At 68.3% G+C, this 8,017-nt stretch overlaps 2 protein-coding genes across 4 annotated transcripts; both read right to left on the reverse strand.

Annotated features, from left to right (window-relative positions):
• Nucleotides 1–432: 432 nt before the first annotated feature.
• Nucleotides 433–3,892, reverse strand: LCNL1 (lipocalin like 1). The gene is made up of 6 exons (XM_086324167.1): nt 2,611–3,892; nt 2,156–2,295; nt 1,578–1,651; nt 1,336–1,446; nt 977–1,078; nt 433–723 (listed from the first exon to the last, which is right to left on the reverse strand). The coding sequence occupies exons 1-6, from the start codon at nt 2,998–3,000 to the stop codon at nt 698–700; spliced, it is 843 nt and encodes a 280-aa protein (XP_086180293.1). The 5' UTR covers nt 3,001–3,892; the 3' UTR covers nt 433–697.
• Nucleotides 3,893–3,918: 26 nt separating this feature from the next.
• PTGDS (prostaglandin D2 synthase) lies at nt 3,919–6,977 on the reverse strand. Of its 3 annotated transcripts, XM_086324165.1 has the most exons (7): nt 6,816–6,977; nt 5,963–6,102; nt 5,780–5,856; nt 5,299–5,415; nt 5,055–5,156; nt 4,422–4,447; nt 3,919–4,073 (listed from the first exon to the last, which is right to left on the reverse strand). In XM_086324165.1, exons 1-6 carry the CDS (start codon nt 6,927–6,929, stop codon nt 4,422–4,424), a joined length of 576 nt encoding a protein of 191 aa, XP_086180291.1. In that variant the 5' UTR covers nt 6,930–6,977; the 3' UTR covers nt 3,919–4,073. The 3 variants fall into 3 exon arrangements, with proteins under 3 accessions (XP_086180291.1, XP_086180292.1, XP_086180290.1); XM_086324166.1 differs by lacking the exons at nt 3,919–4,073; nt 4,422–4,447 and adding an exon at nt 4,637–4,880; XM_086324164.1 differs by lacking the exons at nt 3,919–4,073; nt 4,422–4,447 and having other exon boundaries at nt 5,008–5,156.
• Nucleotides 6,978–8,017: the final 1,040 nt, after the last annotated feature.

The following is an 8,017-nucleotide window of genomic DNA, read 5'->3' on the forward strand; positions in this document are numbered from 1 at the left end:
CGGGGCTGTGGTGTGGGCGACCCTCCGGGCTGTGGTGTGGGGGACCCGGTGGGGGGGACCCGGGGCCCGAGGAGCCCAGGTGCCTACCGGGCGTGGGTCGGGGGTCTCGTTCTCGGGCAGCTGCAGGTCTGCACCCCTGGCCTGGCGCCTGGGGTCCGAGGGGGACTCAAGGAAGCCACTGAGACGCCTTGTCCGGCCACCAAAGGAGCCGCCTCTCTCGGGCCTAACTTCTGCCCAGGCGGTGGGCTGGGCTGCCGGGCAAGTGTCCTGCCCTGTCCCTCCAGGCCCCCGGAACCAGCTGCGGAGCGCGCCCCGGTGGGGATGGAGCCCGAGCCGCACACTGTTCCTCTCAGGCGGCCCCTCTTGCGGGGCGCCCCCGCCGCGGCCCACCCGGCCCCTCTGCCGCTACGTCCAAGAAAGGCGCGGCGCCGGCTTGTGGAGACTCTTTATTGTGCTGGGGGTGGGATGGAGAGGCAGCCGCTCCTCGAGGAGGGCTGGGCCGCGGGCACCGCCAACCCCGCCCGGCTCCAGCTCCTGCGCTGGGTCCCCGCTGGGGTGGGGCTCGCGCCCCTCCCGCCCCGCCCTGCCCAGGGTGGGCAGGGCCTCCAGGGTGGGCGGAGCATCCGTGATGTGTGGGCGGGGCCTCCCGAGTCTGCCGGGCGCTGGGCGGCTGTGGTCCAGGCCGGCTCCCGCTCACCTAGGCCAGGACCTCCGCGCACTGGTCTGTGGAAGAGAGCGGATCCTGAGGAAACGCCCGGCGCCCCCTCCCCACCTCCCCGGGGCAGAGGTCCCGGACCCTCCGCCGAGGGGCCAAGCCCCTCCCCTGCCTGTGATCCCCTCCTCCCTCCCTGGCCCTCCTGTTGTGCGTCCAGCGCCCGAGGAGTGAGCCTTGGGGCCTCCCGCACCCCTAAACCCCAGTCTAAGTCGGAGGTCCTTCTGCCCCTGCAGCGCTGGGCGGCCTAGAGATGGTGCTCACCTGACTTGGGCAGCAGGACGCCCTGGCTGGGGTTCAGGCCCACTTTGGGTGCCAGCTGCTGCATCCTCTGGGCTCCTTCAGGAAACAGCTCTGGGGCCCGGGCTGAGAGCAGGGGCGCGGTGAGCAGAGGGGCAGGGCTGGGAGGGGGAGTGGGCGGTGGGGCGGGGCTGGGGAGGGGCCCAGGGAGACACTGGGAGATGCTGGTTTCACCTGCCTCCCAGTCGGGGCTGGCTGGGAAGGCACACGGGGACACCGCAGACCAGACCTCCCGTGTGACCCCAGAGGAAGGCCGCGATGGGGCCAGGGTGGTGTGAGTGCGGCCCTTCAGGTGGGTGGGTCTCCCACCATGTGTCACCCACCGTAGAGCTGCAGCCAGACGTTCTTTACACCCCCCTTCTGAGTCTCGAAGTACATGACGGCGAAGTGCTTATAGTCGGTGGAAGCCACTCTGATGTCAGTCTGCGCCATAGCTGGGGGCGCGTGGGAGCCTGCTGAGCTGGGCGCCGGCCTGGACGCCCCCTGCCCATCCCCACGGTCCCCGCGAGCTGGCCCTGCCACTGCCCCCACCCGACCAGCACTGCCCGCGATACGCAGGCCTCACCCTCGTTGCTGAACTGCCCGTCCACGGCCCCCTTGGTGAAGGTGCTGTCCGTCTCCTGGCACCCGCCATCGGGCCTGGGAAGGGGACCCCAGCGGCCTGAGTTGCAGCCCCTGCCCACCGCCCAGCCCTGCTGGGTGTCCTGAAGACGCTGCCCGACCGCGACAAAAACAGCTGCCACTTAGCTGCTGCCAACTGCCCCAGGGCCACCTGTCTCCCATCAGATCAACGCTTGATCACATGGGTGCTTTATGATTCACTTACAGGAGAGGAGACACCCTGGGGCAGAGGGACACAGCCAGGGGACGGGGGGCCTGTAGGGTCTCCCCGTCGCCCCTCGAGACACCGGCACACGTGCATACGCGCGCACACACACGGACATGGCTCCCCCATACCCTCAGGTGGGGCCCCTCTGAGGAGCAGGTGAGTGGGGCTGCTGTTTCGACAGCCCTGAAGCCTAGCATGGGCGGGCCTGGCTCTGGGGTCGGGCGTACCCCTGTTTCCTCCTGGCTCCCACCTGACCCCATGCTGGCCAGGCCTAAGGCCAGCCAGTCCAAGGTGGGACTCCTGGGATCACTTACGTGGGGAACCCAAACTTGATGCCCAGGTTGCCGTTGGCCAAGGAGGTCACCAAGACCACGGGCATCTTCATGTTGTCCTTGGCATCCAGGAAGCTCTGGTCATCTGACACCGCCCCAACCACGTACCAGGGGCCCTGGAACTGCAGGGGGACGGGGCGAGCTGGGGGCAGCCCTGGCTGCCACGTCAAACCTGAGTCGAACTTGGGGGGCAGCTGCAACTCATCTGGCTGGCGGCCCAGCAAGTGGTGGGGACAGAAGTCAGACTAGGGGCTGAGGGGCCCACTGTCCTCTGCAGCCCCCCGCCCCAAGTCAGCTGGGCAGACAGATGCGGGCTTGGTCCCCTTGAGCTGAGCTTGAACCAGAGTGGGGGCTGGGTTGGGTTCCCCCAGCCCTCTGGCCTGTCTGGTAGAATGCAGTCAGACAGAGGCTGCCAGCCCGGGCATGTCCATGCGCACCTGGCTGGCATCAAAGTCAGCCTGGATGGGGACCTGGGCCTGGCCTGGGGCTGCAGCGAGTAGGGCGAGGGTCCCGCTGATCAGCAGCGTCTGCAGCATCCTGGAAGGTGGCTGTTGTCGATGGCACAGGGCTCGGGAGCAGGACAGGAGGGTTGGGGTGGCCTCTCCCACTGTGCCTTTATGCCCCTGAGACGCCCGGGTGCGCTGGCCTGCCCGCCTGGGACATGCCCCCTCTGATGATAGGCTCCGATCAGGTTGCTCCCTGGAGCACTGGCCTGGCCGCCTGGGACAGACCCCACTATGATAGGCTCCGATCAGGTTGCTCCCTGGAGCACTGGCCTGCCCGCCTGGAGCACCCTGGCCCAGTGGCCCCCACCAGACCCCGCCCATCCTTCCTGGGGAGGGGGCCGGATGCCCCGGAGCAAGGGGAAGCAAAGGCCTGGCAGGCCCTGTGGGATGTGGCCTCCAGCCCTGGGCTCAGGCAGAGCCTCGGGAAGCCATTCCAAAATCTCACACTCACCTCTGACCCTCACAACCTGGGGGCCTGGACAGGGCCTGGTGGGCAGGTTGCTGTGGGCACTATGCCTTTTGAGCCAGGGGGCCCAGGACAGGGGCCCAAGAATGGTTACACTGGCTGAGAAGCTGGGGGCAGCAGGAGGCGAAGGGCGGGCTGGGAGAGAGACCTCGCGCAAGGCTCGGGTTAGCTCGGGTGCCAGGGGCCGGCGAGTGGGCAGGGCTGTGCCCTGGAGGCCCAGGCCAGAGGCCGGGGGTCTGGGGGCTCTCAGGCGGCCCCAGGAGATGGGGGGTGGCCGTCTCCAGCCCCCCTCGGCCAGTCTCTCCTGTCTGGGGTGCATGGACACTCCAGCTTCCTTCCCCTCTGTGCCCTCAAACCCTTCTCTCCGCCCCGTCTGAGGGCACAAATCCCACTCCTTCAGAGCTGCCCTGGGCCTGGGCCTCTCCTGGCCGGGGTGGGGGCAGGCTGTGGGCACCTGCTCAGAACCGGCCGGCTGTAGCTGCACCTTGAGGGGGTGGCTGGAGGGGCTGCAGTGGGTGGGATCCGGCCACGTGGAGTGGGTGGGGACATAGCTTCCCTGGGCTGTCCAGGCTTCCGGCCAGCCGCCTCTCCCACACCGTCAGGGGCCGAGCTAGTGTGCCCCTACCTGCCCCTCAGGGCGTCCCGCAGAGCCAGCCGCTGAGATTTCACAGAGGATGAAGGGACTCCCAGGCCCAAAGCAAAGGGGGGCGGTCAGCTCCCCAGAGAGCTGGCCAGAGCCAGGCCCAACTGCAAGACAGACAGGAGGCAGGCGCTGACTTGCTTCAGAGTTTATTTTCAGAGCGGGAATAAAGGCTGAGGGGGGCATGGATGGCGAGGGGCCGGGGCTGGGGTCTCAGGCTGGGGTCTCGGGTGTTGCAGGAAACGGCTGAGCAGGGCAGAAGGGCCAGGTCCTGAGAGGCAGACTCACCTGGGCAGGACAGCGGGACCTGTGGGTGGGGCTGGCCACAGGCCCCCCACCCCAGGACCCCAGCCCCCTCCAGTCTCAGGTCGCGAGGGCCCTTCCACTGAGGCCTCTCAGCAAAGGGCACCGGCCTCCCCTGCCGTCCCCTGGTCTTCCCACCCCAGTCCTGTCCTGGCCGCCCGCTCCGCCCGCTCCCAGTGACCTTGCTGAACCCCAGCGGAGGCCCCTCCGTGAAGCAGCCCTTGTCAGCTGGAGGCCAGCCCTCATGGCAGAAGGGAGGCTGTCTGTGAGCGTGTGTTGAATGAACGAGTGAGGGGGCTGCTGGGTGAAGGTGGCCCCCAGCCCCCCACTCACCTATGGGTGCTCCTCCATGCACTTGTCTGCCAAGAAAGAAGCCCAGGCCCATGGTCAGTGCCCCAGGCCCGCCCCGCCCACCCCCTGGTGCGGGCGTGGAAAGCATCTCGTCGACCCCTAAACTGCTGGCTGTCACCCCCATCACTCCCGCCCCTCCCCCAGGCTCTGTCTACCCCTCCAGAAGGAAGATCCGGTGCCCCTGGGGCCCAGAGCCAGCTGCCTTGGCAAGGAGGCCATGCGCGCTTCAGGGAGCCTGTGCTGAGCCCCATGTGGCTGTCCCTGTGTCCCGACGCGGACATCCGTCCACAGGCCCCGTTTCTAGGGCCTGCCCCGCACCCCTCCCAGGCTGGGACCTTTGCATCCCCGGGGCCGACCCAGGGCCTGGCACACGGTGGGCATGTGATGAATCCAGGGAGGCGGTGTTTCCTGAGGAGCATCTTGCTGGGCCTGGCCCAGGGGCTGCAGACCAAGGTCTCGGTGTGAGGCCAAACCGCCCCCGCTCCGGAGGCCGAGCACCGGTCAGTGGGCAGTCTGGCCGGATGGACTGCACCCCTCGGCCTCCCCCAGATCAGGAGACAGTCTGTCTGCCTCTAATCTGACCTTAATCCCCTCCCTTCAGATCAGTGCGCTCACCAGTCTTCGGCAGGAACACAATGCCTTCCTCTGTGAAGCCCAGGCTCTTGGCAAAGGCGGTGAAGTCTTCCTTGACCTCGGCTCGGGGGTTCTGGGAGCGGCCTGGGCAGTGGGGAGCAGCCTTCGGCCTCCGTTTGTCTGGAGGATCCCCGTTCTGCCCCTGCTCCCAAGCCCAGGGCACCCCCAGACACCCCCGCAGGCGGAGCCCCAGGCCCGGTGGAGGGTGCGGCGTGGGGACACGTACTGTAGAGCGTGGCCATGCGGAAGTCCTGCCCCGGGCCTCGGACACCCTCTGTGTAGAGCAGGGCGTAGGTCTCGTAGTCTGTCTCCGCCACTGACACCTCGTGGGTGCTGCTCCAGTCTGGAAACCCGGGAGACAGCCCCACAGGGCCCAGTGTCCCCAAAGCAGAAGGCCTCAGAAAATCAGGGGTGCATGGGACAGCCACAGACCCCGCAGCCACAGCCCTCTGGGGAGGACGAGAGACGGCCAGGGGAGGTCATCCCAGGCAGGGATGGGCAGGAGGGCAGGAGTCCTGGGGTGCAGAGCTGCCAGAGGAGCGAGGGGAGCGTGGGGCACAGACAGCTGGAGAGAGCCCTTCATGGGGGGCTGCTGGGCAGGCCCAGGCCGACCCTGGTGGGGCAGCCACCCCCTCACCCTCCCCTGTACTGCCAGGCAGGGTGTTGCCGAGTCCCGGCCAGCAAGTGTCGCTCCTGGCCACACTCACGAGGGCTGGTGTAGCTGTAGCAGCCTGGGGGGCCGGCGGGGCGCAGCAGTAAGGTCCGCGTCTCACACTGGTCTTTCCTGTGGGCAGGTCATCCTGGGGTCAGGGGTCAGGTGCTGGGCGTGTCCCCAGATTGCGGCCCTGCGCCGGGAGCTCTGGGCCCCAGATGCCCGCCCCGCTGCCCACCTGAGGAAGGTAGAGGTGAGGTTGAGGCCGCCGTCCGCCGCGGGGGCCACCACAGACTTGCACATGGACAGCACCTTCTTCTTCTCCAGGAACCAGCTCGAGTTGGAGGCAAGGCCGGAGGTGAACCAGCGCCCCAGAAACTGCGGCGACAGGACCCCATGCCGGTCGGCCGGGACACTCCGACCCGCCGGGGGTGGGCGGCCCGCCCGGCTGCACCCACCCCGGCCCGCACGCCACCCCGCACCCCTGCTCCGGCGCGGCCCCGCCCGCTCACCCGGGCCCCGCCCCCACCGCGGGGTCCCCGCTCCCGCCGGCCTGGGGAGGGGGCAGGGGGGCGGCCGGCAGAGGGCGCAGGGCCGTCCCTAGCGGGGTCGGATGCGGGCGTGGGGCGCGGAGCTGGAAGACCCGCTCCGACGTGCTCCAGCAAACCCCCGCAGGCCTCTGCGCGCGTGTTCAGGGGGGAGGGGGCGCGCACCGCGGCGCACTCGGTCCGTCGCCATTCCTGGCGCCATCCCGGCTCCTCCGTCATCTGCGCCCTCGCGCACGGAGGTGCGCACGGAGGCCCAGGTGTGGAAAGTGTGCCTGTTTGCCCTGGGCGTCGTGAGCTCCTTGGGCTAACCGTGTTGGGTTAGGGGTGGCGAGCGCGCGCTCCCGCTCACAGGCGCGTCCCTGCCCGTCGGGCTCCTCTCTGTAGGGCTATTCTCTGTCGGTGAATCGCCTGGGGAGGCCTCTCCCGGTCAGCCTCCTCCGGCCAGTCCAGCCCTCCTCTTCTGCTTCCCCCTTCCCGGGGAGAGCACCCCACTCCCCACGGGCACCGTCCTGTCTCTGCACCAGGCAGGGAGCCCTCCCTCACCTTGTCCTCTTCGAAGTTGGGCTGCAGGGCGGCCTGGGCGGGGGCTGGGGTCTGCAGGACCCCCAGGACCCCCAGCAGGAGCAGCCCCATCCACAGCCTATTCGGAGTGGCCATTCTCCCAGGACCGGGCCGGCGGCACAGGCAGAGAGGCGGGCGGGAGGCAGGGAGGCCGCCCGGAGACCCCTATTTATGGGCCTGGCTTGGCCTCCGCCCAGGCCCAAGGACAGCCCACTGCAGGCTCGTGACGCGGGGGGGTGACAGGACAGCAGAGTCCAGCGGCGGCCTCGCCCCCAACAGGGCTGCTTATGTAAGAGGCACTGACTGGGACGGCCTGGGCCTGCCCCCCGGGCCGAGCTGGGGGGGCAGAGGCCCCCGCATGGCGGGTCCCTCCTCCACCCTCGGAAGGTCCACTCCAGCAGCCTGGTTGGGGCAGGGGGCAAGTGCCTTGGTGCTGCCCTGCCTCTGGGATCTCTGGTCACTTGACTCCCCTCACAAGCCCTGCCATTGTTCTGTGTCCAAGCCTGGCAACCCTGGGAGGCGACACAAGGCCCTGTTTGCACTGCCTGAGTTTCGTCCCGGAAGGCTCAGCAGGCCAGGGGGTGATGGGAAACTTGGGCCAAAGGAGAGAAGCCAAAGCTCCCCCCAGAGTGGAGCCCGAGGGCCTGGTTTGCAACACAGCATTCCCGGAGCCAGCTGGCGGGGTCTGGCTGGGGGACCCCAGGGCATCCTTCCCAGCCTCGGGCCCACAGCCTTGGGCAGAGGACCATTCCTCGCACTTGCACACCTGCACAGCTCCACACCTCCACACCTGCACAGCTCCACACCTGCACAGCTCCACACTTGCACACCTGCACCTCCACACCTGCACACCTCCACACCTGCAGAGCTTCACACCTGCACACCTCCATACCTGCACACATCCACACCTCCACACCTGCATACCTGCACAGCTCCACACCTGCACACCTCCATACCTGCACACATCCACACCTGCATACCTGCACACCTCCACACCTGCACACCTCCACACCTGCATACCTGCACAGCTCCACACCTGCACACCTCCACACCTGCACAGCTCCACACGTGCACACCTCCATACCTGCACACATCCACACCTGCACAGCTCCACACCTGCACAGCTCCACACGTGCACACCTCCATACCTGCACACATCCACACCTGCACACCTCCACACCTGC

The sequence above is a fragment of the Bos grunniens genome, chromosome 11 (assembly GCF_055505025.1).
Source record: "Bos grunniens cultivar Pamir isolate PY7600 chromosome 11, Bosgru_T2T1.0, whole genome shotgun sequence".
In the NCBI taxonomy this organism is placed as follows: Eukaryota; Metazoa; Chordata; class Mammalia; order Artiodactyla; family Bovidae; genus Bos; species Bos grunniens.

What these genes read in the sequence shown, in the direction of transcription:
- PTGDS (XM_086324166.1), bottom strand. Translation starts at nt 6,929, where the DNA reads ATGGCCACTCCGAATAGGCTGTGGATGGGGCTGCTCCTGCTGGGGGTC. An exon ending in CCAACTTCGAAGAGGACAAG is followed by an intron (nt 6,103 to 6,815) that starts GTGAGGGAGGGC and finishes CTGTCGCCGCAG; the next exon opens with TTTCTGGGGCGCTGGTTCAC. An exon ending in TGTGTTCCTGCCGAAGACTG is followed by an intron (nt 4,881 to 5,054) that starts GTGAGCGCACTG and finishes CTTGGTCTGCAG; the next exon opens with CCCCTGGGCCAGGCCCAGCA.
- LCNL1 (XM_086324167.1), bottom strand. Translation starts at nt 3,000, where the DNA reads ATGGGCGGGGTCTGGTGGGGGCCACTGGGCCAGGGTGCTCCAGGCGGG. An exon ending in CGGGCAGTTCAGCAACGAGG is followed by an intron (nt 1,447 to 1,577) that starts GTGAGGCCTGCG and finishes ACGCGCCCCCAG; the next exon opens with CTATGGCGCAGACTGACATC. An exon ending in CGTCCTGCTGCCCAAGTCAG is followed by an intron (nt 724 to 976) that starts GTGAGCACCATC and finishes TCTCTTCCACAG; the next exon opens with ACCAGTGCGCGGAGGTCCTG.